This window comes from Sesamum indicum, linkage group LG2, assembly GCF_000512975.1.
Source record: "Sesamum indicum cultivar Zhongzhi No. 13 linkage group LG2, S_indicum_v1.0, whole genome shotgun sequence".
Taxonomy (NCBI): Eukaryota; Viridiplantae; Streptophyta; class Magnoliopsida; order Lamiales; family Pedaliaceae; genus Sesamum; species Sesamum indicum.
Window position 1 is genome coordinate 16634878 of NC_026146.1, and position 21936 is coordinate 16656813.

Below are 21936 nucleotides of genomic sequence, written 5' to 3' on the forward strand. Positions count from 1 at the left end.
GAATAAATTATATGATATGTATAATATACTTGTATTGTGATTGGTGTATAGTTATTGTAAAGTGATAAATCACATTATAAATGTATCTCATTTATTTTATGATTAGTTTGATTCAGTTAAATTTAATTTGTATAAGAATTTTTTGACATAATATTGATAGTGGTTAACAGCCAGCAAGCCAATTGCTTTACATTTAAAGTTGTGGAATGAGGAATAAAAAGGAAAGAAGCCAATAACAGCCCTCAAAACCAGAGCATGATTGAAGGAATTTTCTTTCCCCACCACCTTTGGAATTTATCTTGTAGGGGTTAATTTTGAATTTATTTTTTACTTTTTTTTTTTCTATATATTCTTTTTCTTACAACTTTGCTGGGCAAGTGGCAGGCATGTTTTTTTCTTACTTTTACTGCCAAACCAAGAACCTTCTGTTTTTTCTTGAGACCTGACAGAAGCTGTGAGCCAGTGCTGTTCTGGTACGGCGGGCATCACCACTTGTACTAATTCTCATGTGATGTCTTTGTGTTCCCTGTTTGGTTGAAGACTTGTGTTGAATTCTTCAAACTACAACTTAACTCCTAACAGCTTTTTTGATCAGAGTTTCTTTCCACTGCCCAAAACTCTTTCTTTTTCATCTTTCTTGCTTTCTGGGCTGCTCAGTTTCTCCTTCTCAGCTTCTGAATCAATGAAAATGATGAGTGAAGAAGCTATTTTCTGGGGGGTAGCTTTTTGCAGCTTCTGGGCTTATGCTGCTGCTATGCTTACCCCTAATGGTGTCAACTTTGAAGGTAAGCTAATTAATGCAGTTGATTATAATCTGTGTAGTTCTACTTCTACCTATATATACATATATTCATCAGGAACTTTTAACTTTCCAAGAATTTCTGAAATTGATTGTCTTTGAACATGTTTCCAGTGCTAGCTTTGATGGATATCAAGAAATCACTGAATGATCCTCATGGAGTGCTTAATTGGGATGAAAATGCTGTTGATCCATGTGGCTGGACTATGGTTGGTTGTTCCAAGGATAATCTAGTCATGACTCTGTAAGCTGATCAAAAACTTACAAATTTTGTCAGAGAAAAGCCGAAGATATCTATCAGATTCTTGCATGATTTTTGTCTGATGGAGTTTGAATGATAATCTTGCAGAGCAATTCCAAGTCAAAGTTTATCCGGCACGATATCCCCAAGTATTGGGAATTTGACTCATCTCACTAGTGTGTAAGTATCTGAACAATCAAGCTGCGGAAAGGTACATAATATCAGAGATCTTTAACTGGTTTAACTGGGAAATCTTGTTTTACAGGCTCTTGCAGGATAATAATATATCAGGGCCTATTCCTCCTGAATTAGGAAAGCTCCCAAAACTTCAAGAACTTGATCTTTCCGAAAACTTGCTTACAGGAGAAATACCCTCTTCTTTAGCCCAACTGAAAAGTCTCCAGTACCTGTAAGTAACAACATGTTCTGTAGCAGAAAAACAGTGCTTAAAATGTAAGAATTTCCAGCTGTTTTTGGTTAAAATCCCATAATGAGTTTTGGCTTTTTCCTCTTTCTTAGGAGGTTGAACAATAATAGTCTTACTGGAGCTATCCCTTTGGCTTTGGGCAACTTGACTCAGCTTACCTTTCTGTAACATTCTTACCCCATTTTACTCTTGTTACTCTGTATTGTTAGTGCAAGATTCTTTGTCTGAAGGACTTTTACTGTTTTGTCTCATGTTTGAGGGATTTGTCATATAATAATTTGAGCGGGCCGGTTCCGAAGCTTCTTGCCAAAACATTCAAGTAATATTTTCTGGAACTTTGCACTTTTATTTTTCTTTTCCATTTTTCCTTTAATATGTACTAAGTTATATCATATTCTACCCGATGATAGTGTTTTGGGAAATCCTATGATATGTGCAACGGGCAAAGAGCCGGACTGCAATGGAACTGCACCATTACCTCTATCCTTCTCTCTGAATAATGCACAAAGTAAGAGCTTTTAGTTATACATGCCTTGTGAATTTCGAATCATGTGTCAATATGTGCTTCTGAACCTCTACTATCTGTGTACTTACATTATCTTGGTCACAATTTTCGTTTTCAACAGCAAAAAACTAAATGTTCTATTCCCATTAGATTAGGAGTTGGCTAAAATGCTACAGTTGTGTTTTTACTTTTGAAGATCCTCAGCCATCAGGAAGAACAAACAGTCACAAATTTGCTCTGGCGTTTGGTTCGAGCCTCGGTTGCATTTGCATACTGATTCTTGGATTCGGTTTTCTAATCTGGTGGAGACATAAGCACAACAAGCAGATATTTTTCGATGTCCATGGTAAACATCGTGCTATAATCCTTCCTAATGTTTGGCAATTCTAACAGTCATTCACCTGCTCATGTATCCCAAAAAATATTCTGCTTCTCTTGAATCCCAGAACAACATCGTGAAGAAGTCTGCCTTGGAAACTTGAGAAGGTTCCAGTTCAGAGAACTTCAGATTGCCACCCACAACTTCAGCAGCAAGAACATCATTGGGAAAGGAGGCTTTGGTAATGTCTACAAAGGTTACCTCCGAGATGGAACAGTTGTAGCTGTAAAAAGGCTCAAAGATGGAAGTAACGTCGGTGGAGAGATTCAGTTCCAGACTGAAGTTGAGATGATCAGTCTTGCGGTTCACAGAAACCTCCTTCGCCTATATGGATTCTGCATCACTCCAACTGAAAGGCTTCTCGTTTATCCCTATATGGCCAATGGAAATGTTGCTTCGCGTCTCAAAGGTAAAAGTTCGATCTGTATAGTTCTAACAGTCCATTTTTGTGCTTATAAGCACAGATTTTCAATTGTGTCTGTGCCTGTTCTGTGCAGCCAAACCACCCCTGGATTGGGGTACTAGGAAGAGAATAGCATTGGGAGCAGCAAGGGGTTTGTTATACCTGCATGAGCAATGTGATCCAAAGATCATTCACCGGGATGTAAAGGCAGCAAATATTCTGCTTGATGAGTATTATGAGGCCGTGGTTGGAGATTTTGGGCTGGCAAAGCTTCTTGATCACCGGGATTCACATGTTACAACAGCTGTCCGTGGCACAGTTGGGCATATAGCTCCTGAATATTTGTCAACGGGCCAGTCCTCAGAGAAAACCGACGTTTTTGGATTTGGAATTCTGCTGCTAGAACTGATCACTGGTCAGAGGGCTCTCGAATTTGGCAAAGCTGCCAACCAGAAAGGAGCTATGCTTGACTGGGTAAGCACAAAGAACCGCACTTGGTATTTTTTTTAAAAGCAGTGGATTCAAGTTTCTTGTTCTCTGAATAGAATTGTGGATTCAGGTGAAGAAAATTCATCAAGAAAAGAAGCTTGACATGCTGGTGGACAAGGACCTTAGGAACAACTACGACCGGATTGAGCTCGAAGAAATGGTGCAGGTAGCTTTGTTATGCACTCAGTATCTACCCAACCATAGACCAAAAATGTCTGAAGTGGTTAGAATGCTTGAAGGAGACGGGCTTGCTGAAAAATGGGAAGCTTCTCAAAGAGCTGAGGTTACTCGATGTCGGGCCAATGAATTCTCCTCTTCGGAGAGATATTCTGATCTTACAGATGACTCATCCTTGCTGGTTCAGGCCATGGAACTCTCAGGTCCCAGGTGATAACAAATTTTGAAAGGGGGAAGAAAAGAAAGATGAACAGAAAGTTAATAGCTTAAGTTGGCTAAAACAGTCTGTGCATAGATTGATGTGGAAACACCTGAGTGAAAACTTAGACTTGCATGTATAGTATCAGTATTGAGGACCTGACATGTAGCAGAAAGTTTTTTGTGCTCTGTTTTGAGTGAGAATTTTCAGAGGTGAATACAGGTTGAGTACAAACCAATAATGTCCTAGAAAATAAGTTGAGGTTGATTATACACATACATCTGCATAGAAGCAAGCTTTTCCACTTCTTCACCATCCCACCAACCCCGACATCCAACAACTTCATTTTGTGACAAAATGAGGTTGTTTGTTGTAATATATCCCGACCTCAATGAGTGTCTGTAACTATGCCTTTGAAATATGAACACCTTGCAAATTTACAACTATTACAGTGTATTGAGGAGGGCAATGAATTTTAGTTCCCCTTGACAGCAGTCCTAGTGACAAAAGCTAAGGTATATGCACAGCTATAATCATGTTTCAAGATACTTCAACCTGACATACATGAAATACAGGTTATATAACTAATCATACACTACGAGCACGGACAGAGACCACAACAGAGCAATTTTCTGGTTAAATGTCACAATTTTCGCCTTCAATGTATAATTTCATAAGATGTCTCTTATGTGTTATCTCCTATGAATTTCAGGAAATGCAAAAGATCCAAAGGAAAACCCCACAAAGCTACAAAATTTGCTAAATTACGCCCTTCACTTCACAACTCTTTAAACAAGAAAAAGAGGTGATTTGCCTCAAAAGCACACATCAGTTGATCCATGCAAAGTCTATATTCCCGAACAAGAAGGGCAGTGCTGCAAAATAATAGGGGTGGGGAACCCAATAAAAGATCATCTATAATGAGAGACAAGAGAAACTTTAATTTACATGTCAGCTGATACTTGTTCTGGCGTGAGCTCAGTTTCGGGATAGAAGACCCTTGAACCAAAAGATTCCCAAACTGCTGACTGCCAATGATGCTAAGATTATGGAAATTCTTGTTAAATCATTTTCAGGAGTTACATTTGTATTATGTCTTCTGTCACGTTCTGATCTTTCCTCCAATTTTTCACGTAAAAGATTGCTAAGGTTGTCCAGCTGATGCATAACTTGGCGCTGACCTCTTGCTATACTCGATAGCTATAAAAGGAAGAGAATAAGACAGGTTATCAAGGGGGATAAATCAGACAGCAAAGCCAGGTATAAAGCAATCAATGCAAGAGACTAGAAAAGATACCTCGTCAAACAAAGATGACTCTTTTGCTAGCTGGGAAGAAGATGATGAATTTGGCATCATAGGTCCAGTTAAAGATCCATTCCCCAAACCTGATATGAAGTAAGAAGTTGGAGCCGACCCATTATAGGTTTCAGCTTGCAATGCTATATTTTGTGAGCTAGGAGAAGATTTTGTGCTTGTTAACTTCGAATTTAGCTCTTCAATGCGAGACGTGAAATCATCCATCCTGTCATTTAGGGTAGAAATCTGTTCCGAAAGATGTGTGACAGCCCCCTGTCAAATATATGCACATAAAGATCAAAGACTAAACAAGATATTCAAGTATGTATGAGAGGATAGACAACGTTTTCACCGTAACTGGTCAAACTGTACCTGATTCGCTAATGTTGCTGAAGAGTCCGCAGTCCTATCCTCAAACCTCCTGTTCTTGGACAGGTTCTTATCTCTGTTTGTTGAATATGAGTGTGACATGCCACTGTCATAAACAAATCATTACATACAAGTTCAAGGATATGAAAGACCAACAATTGATTAAGTGAAAAGACAGATGATAGCACAAATATCACATTGTTGTAAAAGAAGCAGATATGGAGGCTACCTCTGACTCAGAAATTTTGTGGAATTCTCGTTAAGATCCAAATACTTTATACAGGCATACTCCATATGCTAAGTATAAACAAAAGCAGGCAAAGAAAAAGATTAAAGAAACATCCAGTCCTATCATCAAGCTCTTTCAGTTTGATACTCTGGCTTTCAGACAGTTACATGCATATGTAGTTCTCTATATGCTTTAAGACAGTTGCATGGATAAGTTTCAGTAGGATAATATAAACTCTTTTCCCCTAAATCATCCTGTTGAAGTGCTTTCTGAGGGGTAAATGCTCCTTTCTTCTAATTGCAGAGAAACCACCAAAAGAGGAAATACCAGCACTTAAATAGACCGTATTTTTCAACACATTTAAAAACAGGGGACTAATGATTACAGTATATGATGTTTCAAACGAGTAACATATATTCACCTACAAATTCATATACATTCGGTATGTACCATATCTCATACCAAGTTTATGTGAAACCCATCCCACTCAACACCAATTAATTTTAAAAAATTGGTTATGAAAGTAAATTCTCATAAGCCATAAAAGATGAATTAATCTAATGGCACAATCCAAGGCTTAAAATGTACAAGATAGCAAGTGTACCTTCTAAGATTCTTGATTCTTGCCGCCCTCTCTGCTGAGGCTCGGGAAAGTGCTTCCTTTGGGCTTGAAACAGAGTCCTCATCTATGCTAAGCTTGGTTTTCAAATCATCTGGCAGTGCCTGTCAAAATCTCTGGTTAGAGCTACAACTGGAAGAAGGCAACAACGGAGACTAGACTAGTTAACATACCATAACCTCATTGACGAGTTTCTCCAACTGTATTTGTTCAATGTAAGTTCTTGGAACATATGAACCTTCCAATCCCAGTTGTTCTGCTACACATTTTACGACAATGCGATCTCTACCTTGTACCTGTCTCAAACAAAAAGGTATCAACCTTTTTCTTTAATGAATCACAGAAACAAAACAAGCCAGCAGATAATACACTCGACAAACAAAAGACCAAGGGTCACTATACAGATGTATAATTGCTAACCGCGTCCTCTTTAAGAACATGCAATCTTGCAACCTTTAGGATAAGTCACAATAATCTAGGAATTGGAACGTCTGTCACGAGTTGATGTCTGTCCACGAGATTGATGGATCCTAATAATCAGATACCATAAAGCCTTTTATTTTTCTAAAAGAAAAGAATATCATATTCCAAGAGGTTCTCCAGCTTGATGTGTTCTACAATATGCTTGCAAACAAGAAAATTTTGTACATAACCTCGATGTAGAGAAGGATGCAGCAGTGCTTCAAAGAAAGTATGCTGAGAATACGAATTAAGCAAAAATTGCACATTATTCATCCTAAAAGCAATAATTTGTCTAGTTAGGTCAGTCAGTTGAAACTATTAATCAAACAGTAACAAAGAATCCATTTACCAGTAACTACATATCTGATTATCAAACTAGGGAATGAATAATTCTTAAGCCTCGAAAAGAGATGCATAACTTGAGGAGAGCTGTCAGTTTTCCAGCCAGTACATAATTTATCAAGAATAAGAAAACATATACTATGTGCAGTAGTCAACAACTTGAAGACTTCAGACTTGCTACAGCAGCTACACCACGTAATTTGTGAATACAAGAAGCAGATGATGTGATATATAGAAGGCACAAGTATAGAAGAGAAGAAAAACATCGCCATAATAGAGGGTAAGTAAATTTTAGGAGGAAGGAGTGACAGACAGAGAATTAATGCACTACCTGAACATAATGACGGTTTAACTGCTCCAGCCAATCAATTTTCACGCAGACCCTTTCATCAGAAAAGACATGGCTGCTTCTTTTGAGTATGGCTGCTATTGTGTATCCCAAGGCCATTAGTCCACCAAGAAGCCGCACGCTAACTTCAAAAGTTATTCTTGGAGATATGACAAATGGATGATCGGTGACCCATTCCTAAAATTCAGAAGCATATGTATTCTTTAGAAAAATTAGAAAACAATTGCTTTTGATGTTATATTTTTTTAAGAATACTGTCATCAAATTGATATAAAGAGAGGCTTCCAGATTTTCCTAGAAAGCTTTCAGCAGATCAGGATGAGATCCTTAGAGCATAATTTGTGCATGTTAGGCTGGAGTATGTGTGTTAAAGAGAGACAAAAAATAGATAAATGAGCAGGGGAAGAAACAAAAGTAAAGCTTCTTGCAAATGTTAAAGCAGTTCTATGATGTTTGTTGAATTCAGACATGATTATGTGTGTTTTGGCATAAATAAGTGGCAAAAAGTGTAAACATATACTTCTAAGGACTGAAATATTAGAAGCAGACCTCAAACATGAGATTGTACTTTCCATCTTTATTACGCATCCGCAAATAAGATTGGCAGGTCTCCGGATCTTCACCAGGCGGTAGAAGATATATGTCATAAGTTTGTTCTGTACTTTCGGCATGTTCTTCAGACATGACGGATTTGACTTGCTCGACAGTTACATCCCTCATAGACTAAAGAACATGTATCAAACAGTTATATCTGCCGTAATTACAATTATCAGCTATTATCAAGAAAACCTTTTGACTGAAGCATCAATTAGCATAGTTTTGACTGAAGCATCAATTAGCATAGTTTTGACTGAAGCATCAATTAGCATAGTTTTGACTGAAGCATCAATCAGCATAATTTTGACTGAAGCATCATTCACATAATTGGTTAAGGCTGAAACTTATAGGTCAGAAGGTTACCTTAAGTATATAAGTAGGAGACTGGAATCCAGTAAATGGGTTAAATTTGTTGATAATTTTTATATGTGCAGTGCGGAGGTCAGGCTCAATAAAAGCCTTATACATAGGATACACCTGCAGAGAAGTCTAACTCAGAACTTGCAGAAGGGACATTAGGTATTTAACTATATATGTAGCGCAGAGATTAGGAGTACAAACTGTTTCAGATATTTGGTGTATTATTTCTTCTGGTTCCTGTCCAGCACGTTGTATGTCCCGTAAAACCCGTTTAACAAGATCAAAGTGAACACCACCTGTCACAGAAACTCGAAGATCCAGAAAAGGACGCAACTTTTCACTTAAAGCATAGATGCCCTCGATAACCACAATACGGGAGCTTGGGACTTCAAGTGTCCTGCCATTATCAGCATATAAATTCATGAGGTCTGAAAAAATAGATTCTAGAGGGAGAAATGAAGCAAGATACATATAACATCAGCTCTGTATTCCAAGCACCGATAAAGTGCTTTTTCACTCACATAAAACAAACATGACCAAAAAAACATTACAACTAGAAATGCCAAGAACATGGGAAGAACTTGAAAAGAATGAGAATTATATGATGATTATGAACAACATATTAGTTTAAGATGGCCAAGGTTTTAAAATCCACCAACCCAATAGGGTGCCACTTATATCCAAGAAACTTTTTTTATCGTCAATATTGAAACCAAGATTGACGGGCACTTACTAACATCCATAGGTAACCGGACAGGGCGCAGGCTAAAGGATAACCACATCACAGCTATCTAAGAACAGGCATAACAGCTCCCAAATAAACTTGACTTAATTATAAGAGCTAAGGTGACACAACAGTAATGTTTGGGACCTGTATCCTGTGCGAGAGCTAGATTTGAAATCATATACTGGGACATCAACAGGCTTCCCTGTCTTCAGATCTTGAATGTTTTTCAGCAAAGTGTCATAGTCTGTCAAGCGTGGATCTGTTACATGATACAGACAAGAGACATATCACCTATTTGTACTTGGTGCATCAGAAAAGGTGTTAACAGTTCATGGCAAAGAACTATTAATCACTCCAGGGCCTCAATCTGGGTAGGTTTAGGGTAAAATGTAAGTGTATACAAACTTCAGCAAGTTCCAATGAGTTCAAAACATGTTCTAAAAGAAAAAATGGTCGAAAAATAGTAGTTAAAAATCACGTATAAAGAAAATTTTGGGTCTGAAAGAAGGCCATTTGCAGGATTAGATTCAGCTCTTTTTCATGAAAATTGTGTATTTGACACAATTTTCATATTATCATTATGCCTACAAATTATTAATGCAGGTAATTACTCGCGACACTGCACCATTTTCATAATTTTTTGTCTTCCCACTTCACTCAAAACACATAACTATGCTATGAAAACATTCTGGTACAAACTTTCTGGAGAAAAGGTCAGTCCTCTACATTGTTGTCTACACAAATGCAAATAATTCATCATCAATTGTTGTATTATCCAAACTAAATGAAGATCCTGAAGATGAAAAGGGAAAGAAAAGAATGCTTCAGCAAAAAAGCAGTACATCTATCTCCATTTCAGAAAACAGCTTTCCAGAAGAAAGAGAAAAGCTCCGATCGCCAAATCAGCATATATAAATCTTAACCTAAAAAAAGTCAGTAGTGCAAAAAGAGGTCTTTGAGGAAAAGAAATATCAATGAACATATCGTACCATCAAAGTTCCCATCGATAATCCGACTTGCATCATTGTAATTGTCCATTGAAATGACAGCTATGCTTGGCATAAAGTTTAGTATCTTCTCAGTGAACGCAGTCTTACCAGCCCCGGAGGGGCCAGCTACACCTATCAGTATAAGTCCATCGTTCTTCTGTGCCAATAACTGGCATGCACGGACTACAACAAAGAAACCTTTCTCAAAAGACAAATTATCAGGAATAGGAGCGATCTCATAGCGGTCAGAGTCCTTCCTTTTAATCAACCGAACTTGATCTTTCAAGAGACCAGGTTTCCGATGAGCTAAATCAACGTTAGAAGTATCTTTAGCCATTGATATTATAATTGATTTTCTGCTGAAAAGGAAAGGACGGTATTATGACATTGATAATATGAAAACGTAGAGAAAAAGTTAACTGCAAGAAATTAGTTCGGAGACAGATAATTATGGTATTCTCTACTTCTTCACTCAAACTAGCAGAGTCTAGCTAAATCACTTGCATGTATTCTGTGTGTTCTAAAACATCATCATTATTCAATCATACAACAATAAAGCTGAAATGCAAACAAAAGATGCTCAAATATTCTCATAATCCAATGCCGCAAACAAATATTGGCTAAGTACAGAAAGATTCTACGACTTAGTTAAAAAGATCATATACTATAATACGTTGTAGATATTGACATCCTAAGCTGCAGTTAGTTCCATGTCAGGACACAGCAAAACTTCATCCCATCAACATGAAAGGTGGAGCTCAGTCATAATGTCACTACAGTACATACATACAAGAGCTTCTGATGTGTTTGACGGGGCAGAATCGCCCTAACAACCAGGATCATTAGCAACAAAAGTAGCTTGTTGCAGCCAAAATCCACAATTACGACAAAAGCTTAGATGAAAGGAGTAAACTAATAGCAGAAGAAATAGAAAAATGGTACACTATAGAACCAAATCTCAAACGATGTGCCCAACATCCTATTGGTACCACGTCAAATCACCATGCCAAGTTATGTCGTTTCAGCTTAGCAATTCAACCATTTGGCATCCCCTAACATGTTTAGTACCAACCCACATGCTAATACACTGCCAACTCCTCCAACAAGTAACCCCATTCTCCACAAAGAACAAATCAATTCATACAAAATATGCACCAAAACAGTATCAAGAAACACATCTTTTAACACAACCCTCACCATTTCACTGACCCAATATTCAATCAAATCAATACCCATTGCACACAAGAAGAACAAAACACGATCAGCATTACAAGAACATACAAAAAGGGCAAACAAACACATACCCAGATGAAAAAATAAGCGGAAAATCAACTCTGAGCCAAGAAAAGTCACAAATTCAGGCTAAGAATCAAGTTCTTGATATTTTCTTGGATCTAGAAACTAAAGCTTATAGAACAAAGGTAACCTTCTTGCAACATAAAAATAAACAAGAAAGTCCCAGTTCACTTAGAGACGCAAAAAATCAAGAGAACAGAGACGGGAGAAAATTAAATTAAAAAAAAAAAAAGAAAAGTGGGTCTGGATAAATATATATCTATATATATAATCAAGAAAAATATAAAAATATTGAAATAAGACTGACCTGACCTCTTCCCGTGCTGATACTCTGTTTTTCTGTTACAAGTGTGGTTCAGCAAAAGAAAAGCGTAGAAGCTTTCGGGCATCAACTCCTTAATGGGGAGGTGCGAATGCGATATCCGTTTGTTTGTATACACACTACGTGTGCATTTTGCTTTCCATTCTTGATTTCTGCTATTCTCTCTCTCTCTCTCTTGTTTTGCGTGTTTTCTTTTCTTAATTTTAATAATTGTTTTCTTTCTGGGATTTTTGATTTTGGGAAACTGCGAATTCTTCACAAATCTCCACCATTATTTATATATAATCTGCTGAAACTAGACCAGACCACCGCACTCTCACTTTCATTCTCATGCCTCATTTCCTCTTTTCTTTTAATGATATATTAATTTTTATTTTTTATTTTTCAAAATACACATACTAATATCATCTATCTTTGTTTTATTTAAGGTTTCTTTCTGGGAAAAAAAAAAATGTTGTTCTGTATGAATAGTCTGAGTTCATACAATTATGTGCTCTTACACAAAAAAACACTACTCTATAAATTTAAAAGTAAACATTTAAATGTCAAAATTTCCGGAAGAAAAAAAAAGCACAAACCTTATTATTTATTTATTTTTTATGTAAATGATACCAAATCATAAATTTCCAATCTCTACTGTTAGGCCAAAGTTTTATTAATAAATGTGAGCCCGAAACGTCTATTTAGTTAGTTCAATATCGAAAAAATGTGATAATCATTTTGGTAGCCGCAAATAATTGATAGATATTTGAACCAAATTGATAAGATTAAGCAAATAATAACTACTCCCCAACGTTAGAAAAATGTGACAATCATTAATCTTTTCAGCATAAGATCGTGTAACAACATAAGTACTAAACCAAACACGACCTCTGAAAATATCTGTTGGTGGATCTTTCATGGTAATTGGGAACTGTTGGGAAATTGACACGAGTCAGATGACTCACTCCACTTGCGCCGAAAATGAGGGAACTGAAGGATTTGATACAAACGTTTTTTCCGTTTAAATTGTTTGTTTCTATTATGAATTTCTTTTTTCTCTCTCTCACTTTATAGTAAATTGAACATTTTGAAAACCAGCAACTCAAATGATTGGAAATATTGAGACCAAATTGATGAGAATCCATAATTGCCAATTCCTTTTTTTTTATTCATAGAATTCGATTTGTGTAATCATTTAATATATATATATATATATATATATATTTATACATAAAGATTCAATACATTGATATTTTTAAATTAATAAAAATATTTAAATGAAATAAATGACAAACGACTGCTATAAAAGTAGATTATATACCCACTCAGATAAAGTCCCGTTGGTCCATAGTGGCCAATTCCTTGTGAACGTCAAATACGTGTATCTTGATTAACTCATTTCATAATAATTTCATTCATTCAGTTTGTTGTGATTCTGTTTGTTTTAGTACGTACTTTTAATGTTTATTGATATGAAACAGATATACTCAAATTCTACCGACATAATTTATTGATATCATCGTAGAAAAATGAATGAAAGAGACTTGACAATTACGTCATTTTTTCTAGAAGTTTAATCAAGACACATTCAAATCTTTAAAATTTTTAAAATCAGATTTGTCCTAAATATTTTTTATAGAGAAATATACATTAAACTACCATATTTTTCTACAATATATCTCAAACCCAATTCACATATAATTTGAAAAACCACTTGAGATTAATTCAATTCAGAACAATGTGGTCATAAGAAGAAAGGTAAACTAATGAATGATATCAAAATGAAAGTCAACCCATGAAACTGTCTAAGCATAATAGTCAAAAGGAAATTACGATGATTTTTCTACTCGGAAAAAGTCAAGTCATATATTAATTAGTAATGAAGTTATTAGTCACACTTAAAAACTCAACATCCTATTAATACGTGCATAGATTATGAGTTGAATTTAGGATGTTCAATTCGATTAATCGAATCGAAAATTTAATTCAATTCGGTTTCGGTTCGATTTCGATCGATTTTAATACCGCATAGTCAATAATTCAACTATAAATGATTATTTCTGTATGATATCAATATTAATTGAATTCTCACTGATACCCACACATGGTATCGACAAGAATAGCAACACAAGCAAATAAGGAGTAGCACGGAAGCAGTAAATTGAACAAATTCAGAATTTAGATTGTATTAATAAGTGAAGCAATAGACATTGTATAACGATGCTAACACAAAGGATCGCCTTGAAGGGGACATTAGCACACTACACTATACCAAATTTCAATTACTCACTCCTCCTATAATAGTCTTAAAAAGATACATTTTAACAAAATCACTACATACTGATAAGTTGAAAATCGCATCTCAGTAGGCACAAAGTTTTCCATTAGCAAACATAAAAATTTACATGAGCAAACACTTTTGTCTAAAACTCTAAGACTGCGAAGTCCTGCATTTGTCAGCAAAAATTGCTGATTAGCTTGAAGGAGCGATCTTGTGGCCCAATGTGCGTCAAGAAGGACTAGAATGCAATAACAGAATTAACACATAATAATAAATAAAATTTCAATTAATTGTAATAAGACTCGAGTCCAACTAACAAAGATTCAGAGAGGCAAATAAAATTTCCAACATTTGAGACAATTTAAGAGAAACTTTTGAAAGGAAAGAAAATAAGTTTTAATATCTCTTACTTAGATTGATATTAACAAATATAATAATCTTTTATCTCTTGCCTAAATCAAGAGTATTCAACATTTGTTAGGTGAAATTATGATATTTTGCAATTTAAAATAAGCATCATTAGCAATTAGGACATATTCACAGAAATACGAGGAGAATAATATTCCAAAATTTCCCTAGATGACAAAGTCATGAACTTGGAGAGATCTATGGTGAAGCCAATTGACAAGTTTAGGACAAATTTATGATGTTATATCAGAAAGCAGTTGATGGAACATGGAACAACATTTTTATTCCTTTTTTTCCTGTAATGAATGAACATGGGACAACTCAGCATGGCAAATGCATGCATTGCCAATATCATGTACAAGGATCAGTACAGTCAACCATCTCTCTGTTATTTGATGGGACGAACCCTCTCCTTTTCTCTCCAATCCGATCACCCTGTCATCCATCATTATTCAAAGTGTAGTTACCGACACTTGACACCTTATCCTTCTCGAAAAATTCACTAACCCACAGCTACCCCAACTGTCCCAACCTTGGGAAGAACAAGTTTGAAATCACGATTTCGGTCCTACTAATTATGTCAAGATTCTATATAAGTTTAATTATTATTTATTATATTGGTGCATAAATCTAATATATTAAGATTAATGTAATCATGTGATTGTTGTTTTCATGATTGAGAGACAAGTGTTAAATAGAGATGGTATTTGGAGGGTCCAACACAATGAGCCACAGGTTTGTTGCTACATTGGCAGAATATATGCAGCGTGATGGGATCGATCAGTCTACTTTCTTTAGTTTTTTATGCTTTCTCAATTATATGTGGACCATTCATTCCTATTCTTTTTCTCCCACTTTTATTGCTTCTACCTACGTTGATACAGGGTGTGAGGTCCCATTTAATCTATTCTTAATAATAATATTTATTTATTTTTAAGTTGTTGATTCATTTAGAAATAATAATGTATTACTCAGTGAATGTTGTAATAGTATGTTGGTCGATTTTGAAATATGGATATATACTTTTTGTTTTTATTTTTTTTTTTAAAGAAGAAAGATTTTATAGATATGTATAAAATTTTGAATTAAAATCACATCATTATAGGGATTTGTTGTAATTATGTCTGTCGGTAAAAAATGATTCAAGTAAAGGGTCCGTACATTTCATAATTTCAACGACACTTGAAAACCTACCATTGATGTCTTAACCTAATAGTTGAGGCTAAAGTTGAAGTTCCATGAACAAGATTGAGGTCATTGTTTCAAGTTCCATCGGACGTGTGGATATTTATCTGATTTTGTGTGAGTTATTATTATATGTTAACACTTGAATCGATATAATGCCCAAAAATGACACTTGAAAATCTGAACATTATTAGTTATTTCGTCTCGATGATTATATGTTTGAAATAAAAGTGAAATAATAATAATTTGAGAACAAATTCCGATAAAAAGTGATTGTGGAAAGAACCTAATAATTTCGATTCATATCATATGTTTTTTTTCCCCGAGTTTACCAGGAAAAGGGGAAAAAAATGAGACATGTTGTAAGATATTCTGGAAAAGAAATTCAACAAGCGACTTGTTTGTTCTTGAAGCCTCAACTTCTTTGTCAAACATTCTCTCGACAAGAACTTTCCGTTTTAATTATTCTTCTTTTCCTCCATAAAATGCAAATGCATATCCACAACAGATAAAGTTAGGCAAAAAGATGATAGAAATGCGAACGAACGAATGTATGTACGAACGAAGTTATCCTCATCGATGAACTTGACATGCGTAATCTTCATCACAAATTCATGCACCAGCAAATCCAAGAACATGGAAATTACTTATGGAAGTAACTTAGTATTAGTTTCTCAAAGTTGGAAAAGTTTGTACAAAGTAATCTTTGCTGCACTCTTCGAGTAATAGTCTCAAGGCATACGTATTCAGAATGTCAGAAATCCTGGTACAGTTCATGGGATCAACGTAGTTAATAAAGGGAAAACAGTTCAAAGCAAAACACATGTGTTCTAACATAGTGAATCACGTAAATTCTCAGTGAAGAATCATCTGTCTGTCCATCCTTTTCCTTCTGCCCTCTTCGATCAGCCTCTTTGCACTAATTTCCAGTTTATACAAGTTTCTGGACTTGAAAGTAAATCTTCTCGTCGTTACTAACTGACTTAAAATTCGTGTTGTGTAAATATACCTGCTCTTTGAATCTGCAATGGGAAACACCAAAAAGCCAAATTGTTTCAGAAAGTATATCTATTATTATCATAACAGGAACACAACCATCTAAATGGATGTGGGTTTTCAAGCATTCCCGCTTTGGCCATTCCGATGTTTTCTTACAATTTATGAGGCACCTTCATTCGACTGAGGCGGTGATGAAAATTTCCACTATCAATCTTCGTGCTCATTTTCATCTTCAGAATCTGCACAAGGAACAAGGCATATAGTTTATCAATTCCCATTCACATTCTTTGATGTTATATCGGTGAATAGATCTCTTTACTTGGAGGTAGTAAAATGGAAAAGAAGACATCAAAGTTTCAGTGGGAGATAACTAGCAGACTACCAGTTATATTTCACCATCACCACAGCACTAGAACATGCCCCATGTCTATGTTGTAGTGGAAGCAAAGTCAAGATGCCTGATAAACTTCCCTGAAATTCTAATCTTTTAACGGAAGGATCGTAGGTTGATAGTCTAATGACGAATATAACATGTCTAGAATAGACTTGAACAGGTAATATCCCGACTAGTTTTGCAGTTGTCAAGATAAACTTCGATATTTGCAGTTTTAGGGCCCTTATGCCTCATGTTAAGGGATTGGGCAGTTCAGCTTAAATGTTCTATCAGCATGTAATGCTGAAAGATGAGTATTCTCCTAACAGCTATCAACATGGAAAACTGAAACTTAAGTGTTGTAGAGTCAACTGCAACATTCGAGCCCTGAAAAATGGATAAATGGTATTCAATTCTCACTTACCAGACCTAACATCTTCGCTGACACGGCCCCTTGCTTGGATTTGCTTGACAAGCATTCGGAACATCAACAGCCACCAATAAATATGAAGAACAAGCAAGGAGAAAAGAAGGAAATTGAAAACATAGTAATAGATTGGTCCATCGGTTTTGTGCTTCTCCTTATCCAAGGTCTGGATAACTTCATAACTGCACATGTTAAGAGCAGTATATTACACATGGTAGTCTCATATATATCTCTTTTTCATGGAAACAAGCCTTACTAGGAACGAAATAAAGAAGAAATGAAAGCAAAGTAACAACTGAAAACTTGCTAATGAAATCACAATAATGCAGCATTACTGATAACTGTATCAACATCCAGCAGTTGAGGAATTCTCAGAGCACATACATCTTGCAAAAAAGATGTTTGCATTTTGCATTCCATGGAAATTATGGCGAAAAAAGCAGGGGTAAGTCATAAGTTGGTTTGACATTCAGGGAAGAGAGCAAATAAAACACACCAATTTTATGGGTTTATTGTTGCACTCGGAGATAAGCACAAGGCAAAATACATATGATTACCAGGATCAGTAGTCTAGCTTAGTACACGCATTAGAGCTTAACCAACATCAGCATAAGACTACAAATAACTAATATCAACAGATTTTAAAGCATGAATTACAGAGCATAAGATGCCATCAGATAACCCAACTTATGTGTAAATTATATACAGAACAATTTTGTGGGGGTGTCCAAAGAATTTCAAAAAATGGGATAAGGGGAAGAATGAAGAACATCATAACAGACCTTGTGCTCCATAAAATCCAGAATGGATAGTATATCAGACGAAGTATGACCCAAGATAACACAAAAAGGACAAATGAGAAGCTAGCAAGTGCTTCTCCGCCACTGTACTTGGACATCTTTCCAATTTCAAGAAATACATCACTAGCATCATGAAGAGCTAAAACAACTGAACCAACACGTGCAAACCTGCAACAAAACCAGAAATTTGGGCAAATGAAGTTTGTTAGAAGCAGAATACTATATTTGCATAGTTCCTCTAGATGCTATATTGTGGCAGTTGGTCCTGTCTGTTGCTAATATGCCTGAACAACACAAAATTCAAATAAGTTTTCAAGATATAACTGATTTCCTTCTCCTTAACCTGCTTATTCATGAGCTTCCGTATTTAAAATAATATCACAACCTCACCTCTTTAGAAACACACCTTAATACATAGGACAACACAATGAGAATGAGGGTTGCAACATGATGACCCATAGAAACCCCAAAGTCAGAGCGCCTTGTTTCCCAGAATATCAGAGCAAATATTGAGTATGTATAGAACCCGCCAGTATACATATAGAGGCCCTTCAGTTTCAGCCTGGATACGGAAGGACAGTTGTGAACTAATGTAAAATATATACAAAATACCAAATATTTTCAATCAAAACTTGAGCAAGTTCTATCAGGAAATGTAAAAGTTATAGCCTGAATTAAACAATCATTAGCATGACATATTACAAACAAGACCAAAAGATAGGCCTGTAGTCTAGAGGTGTAGACAAGGCGAGCTCGAGCCGAGCTCGACAAAAATTTCAGCCTCGAGCAACTATTTCAAGCTCGCGCTGGAGCTCGTTGCTCATTTTTTTTTAACTTTTTATTTTTTAATAAAAATATATAATTATAAATAATAATATTAAACATAATTATAAAAAGTCTTAAAACTATATGCTAAAATAAGTTAATCTAATGTTATGAATACATGATTTCATGATATCTTTAGTATATATCCAATATTAGTTTAGTAGTCACTTAATTAGTAAAAGTATAGAAAAAATACATCAAATTATCTAAATATTTACACATAATTTTGTACAGTTATATATTTACCCAATAAAAAGTTTAATAAATTATAAAAAGAATTCAATGATGCATATAGTACACCTTTTTGGAAATATATTTCTCCAGATAATTTTTTTTATTGAATTATATAATATATTAATTTTTAATAAAATAGAAAAACATAAATTATTTTCTAAAAGTCAAATGAGAATGGTCATGAAAATACATTTTTAAAATATGATGATGGCATTTAAATTTTATGTCTTTCAACTGTACAAAAATAAAAAGAAGAATTTCTTAAATCCAGCAGTAATTGATCTCATTTTAGACATATACATAATGCATTAATATTGAAAATAGTAAGTAAAATTGTTCAACCACTACTGTTATTATTATCTCTACATTAATCCATGGGGATCACAAAATTCCAAAATAGGCTTATAAGCAATAATATGGAAATATTACATAATGTATCTTGGTATAATTAAATATACTCATGAATAAATATAAAAAATTATAAGTTAATTATTAGAACTTGTTAATTTACAAAAGTACAAGAGATTACAAATAGATTTGAAATATATAATATAATCTATATTCATTATATTAAATTATTATTTACAGAAAAAAATCAAAAGATACTCAATTGTTGATTAAACTTATTTTCAGATAGATATTAGATAATATAAATAAATATAAATTATTTATTATTATCTAAAACAAAAATATGAGATATTGATTAAATATAATTCTAATATACAAGGAACTTTGCATATGAACTTGATGTAATATTGAACATGTAATTAAATATATAAAAATAAAAAAATAGAAAAAAAAGCTTGCGAGCCGGCTCACGGGATTTCGAACACTAACACTTGGCTCGAGTTGAGCCGGCTCGGCTCATCTTGCACCCCTACCCTGTACTGGGTTATGCAACCACCTACAGGTCATGACTTCAAAGCATTCCTCTTTCTACAAAGCTGAGATGATACCTAAACTGAAAAGTAAAAGGAAGGGAATCTTACTTATATGTTTGATCAGGCCAGACCTGGTCCCCAGGCCCCACCCAAAAGTACTTTGTTTTTGTGAACCAAGGCTCATTGTAAGTCACAGCAAGTGCCAATACCTCAGCTGAAAGATAGTAAATGCATTTCCATGCTGACTCCTTGAACTTGCCCAACTTCTTTTTCTGCTCTTCAGTCTCATTTGCCACCACATGCGTTCCCTTTCCAAATATTAATCGCCTTCCAGCTCTCTGCAAAATATAAATCCATCTAAATTGAGCAGAAGTTCTTGAAAACAAGGGAGAAAAAATTCCAAAGTTTAACTTATAGAGTATTTTAGGATCAGAAATACTTTTCAGTTGTATGATAACATGAGAAATAATTCTGAGAATGGAAACAGAAGTTTAGTCAATGATTTTACTCAGGCAGATAAATAAGAAACACATGCTCATAATTGTTGGTGTTTAGTTATTAAAAAAGGGTTACCAATTTAATAAATTTCAACTGGACATACTATGTAAATTTCATTGAAGATTGTCACTTTTAAGGTCTGGGTGGGGTTGTGTCATTAACAAATGAGAAACAGCAGAGGATCAATGGGAAAATGCATTTGTTTTCTTAAACTTGGTAGACTGACATAATAGTTTACTGAACATTCACTAAAACTTGTCCAACAAGTGGCGTTGTGCCTTGATTCTATGCAAGTCTGCTTCAAGCTACTCCAGAGTGTTTAAAAAGATTGGAGATGTAAGCAACAATTTCAAATAACAGTGGGCACATAGGCATGATGTCATTTCACCTATGACATGCATGCAGCAATCTAGAACTAAGCCAAAGAAATGAACACCGCATGAGGCTACAGGAGATCATTTACACTGCTAATTAACAAAACAAATGAAGATAGACAAGTTTGTTAGAAAAATCGAATGCTGCAAAATGACACGGAAGACAAGTAGATGCGTAAGGAGGATCATTAGAATCTAAGTAAAGACTCTTTAGCCTCTCATAAAGAAATGAAGAGAGCAAGCTTCATGAGACATTTCAAGCACCAAAACTGCTTAAGTAAGCTTCCATAACGCTATATCACGAAACTTGATGCAGATAATAGTTCATCTCTACTATGTTTAAGAATCTCAACATAATGAATCATAGAAGACTTCAAATTTCGCCTATCTCTCCACTTTCGAGGCAGAGGCTTCCCTCTATACCACATATAATATTACCTTCATTCCTCCTTACTCTCTAGTATAACCAATAATCTAATTCCGACCATGGAAGCTCTAGAACCTCTAAACTTTAAACTTTGGAAACTCCATAGTCACTAAACCTTAACATCAAGATACACCCAACATCTGAACCTACACTTCCAGCATCACTTTTGAAAATCTTTGTTCCTTTTTCTTTTTCTTTTTTGGGTGGGGGGCCTCGCGGGCACCTAATCCCACAATTAGCTGAAGCTTGTTGACCAGCAAAGAACATTCAGCAGAGACTAAAATCCAATATCCCACGTTCTTATAAAAGCTGAAAACTTTCACTTGCTTCAATTACACATACAATGCACAAAGTCATGAAAGTAACACAAACCCATCACAGAAAAGCATGAAATCCAAAAGGGGCCACTTAAGAAGTTCAAGAAAAACGCATCAGGCGATGTATTACGAGATACGAAAAGCCATCAAATTCAAGAAACAGCACAATATGCTTGGGAAGAAATACCTGGAAGACGAATCTGTCGAGCAAAAATCGAACTGTGGGGAAAAATAGAGCGAAAAAAGGAAGTACAACCAAATCTTGATAGTGTGGGTAGGATTCCTGCTCCCAGGCCTCGGAATTCATCAATTCAAGAAAACCCATCTCCAATAACTTTTAAATATAAT

General features: G+C 35.2%; 3 protein-coding genes across 9 annotated transcripts in view; 1 reads left to right on the top strand and 2 right to left on the bottom strand.

Annotated features, from left to right (window-relative positions):
* LOC105156448 (protein NSP-INTERACTING KINASE 2-like) lies at positions 355–3907 on the top strand. The gene is made up of 11 exons (XM_011072573.2): positions 355–785; positions 914–1043; positions 1149–1220; positions 1306–1449; positions 1560–1631; positions 1727–1786; positions 1878–1975; positions 2169–2318; positions 2419–2760; positions 2849–3228; positions 3314–3907. The coding sequence occupies exons 1-11, from the start codon at positions 683–685 to the stop codon at positions 3632–3634; spliced, it is 1872 nt and encodes a 623-aa protein (XP_011070875.1). The 5' UTR covers positions 355–682; the 3' UTR covers positions 3635–3907.
* LOC105156449 (uridine-cytidine kinase C) lies at positions 4364–11908 on the bottom strand. Of its 6 annotated transcripts, none has more exons than XM_020691771.1 (12): positions 11568–11908; positions 9960–10315; positions 9115–9229; positions 8445–8640; positions 8247–8360; positions 7836–8009; positions 7269–7463; positions 6307–6429; positions 6119–6237; positions 5289–5391; positions 4917–5189; positions 4364–4819 (listed from the first exon to the last, which is right to left on the bottom strand). In XM_020691771.1, the coding sequence occupies exons 1-12, from the start codon at positions 11642–11644 to the stop codon at positions 4598–4600; spliced, it is 2067 nt and encodes a 688-aa protein (XP_020547430.1). In that variant the 5' UTR covers positions 11645–11908; the 3' UTR covers positions 4364–4597. The 6 variants fall into 6 exon arrangements, with proteins under 6 accessions (XP_020547430.1, XP_011070877.1, XP_011070878.1 ...); XM_011072575.2 differs by having other exon boundaries at positions 9960–10318; XM_011072576.2 differs by having other exon boundaries at positions 11563–11908.
* Positions 16077–21936, bottom strand: part of LOC105156450 (ASC1-like protein) — a 14759-nt gene continuing 8899 nt past the window's right edge. Inside the window, exons 3-9 of one of the 2 annotated variants that reach the window (XR_002286603.1) lie at positions 21776–21935; positions 20081–20310; positions 18439–18594; positions 18015–18200; positions 17230–17414; positions 16589–16671; positions 16077–16455 (exon numbers count right to left, since the gene is read on the bottom strand). Coding sequence is in view for 1 of the 2 variants with exons in the window: in XM_020691987.1 (XP_020547646.1) it covers positions 16640–16671; positions 17230–17414; positions 18015–18200; positions 18439–18594; positions 20081–20310; positions 21776–21913 (927 nt within the window). In the remaining variant the exon portion in view is untranslated. The remainder of the gene's footprint in view (positions 16456–16588; positions 16672–17229; positions 17415–18014; positions 18201–18438; positions 18595–20080; positions 20311–21775; position 21936) is intronic. The other variant, XM_020691987.1, reaches the window with a different exon arrangement.

What these genes read in the sequence shown, in the direction of transcription:
- LOC105156449 (XM_011072575.2), bottom strand. Translation starts at nt 11,644, where the DNA reads ATGCCCGAAAGCTTCTACGCTTTTCTTTTGCTGAACCACACTTGTAAC. An exon ending in AGTACAATCTCATGTTTGAG is followed by an intron (nt 7,464 to 7,835) that starts GTCTGCTTCTAA and finishes TCTGAATTTTAG; the next exon opens with GAATGGGTCACCGATCATCC. An exon ending in CAGCAACATTAGCGAATCAG is followed by an intron (nt 5,190 to 5,288) that starts GTACAGTTTGAC and finishes TATATTTGACAG; the next exon opens with GGGGCTGTCACACATCTTTC.
- LOC105156448 (XM_011072573.2), top strand. Translation starts at nt 683, where the DNA reads ATGAAAATGATGAGTGAAGAAGCTATTTTCTGGGGGGTAGCTTTTTGC. An exon ending in TAATGGTGTCAACTTTGAAG is followed by an intron (nt 786 to 913) that starts GTAAGCTAATTA and finishes ACATGTTTCCAG; the next exon opens with TGCTAGCTTTGATGGATATC. An exon ending in GATATTTTTCGATGTCCATG is followed by an intron (nt 2,319 to 2,418) that starts GTAAACATCGTG and finishes CTTGAATCCCAG; the next exon opens with AACAACATCGTGAAGAAGTC.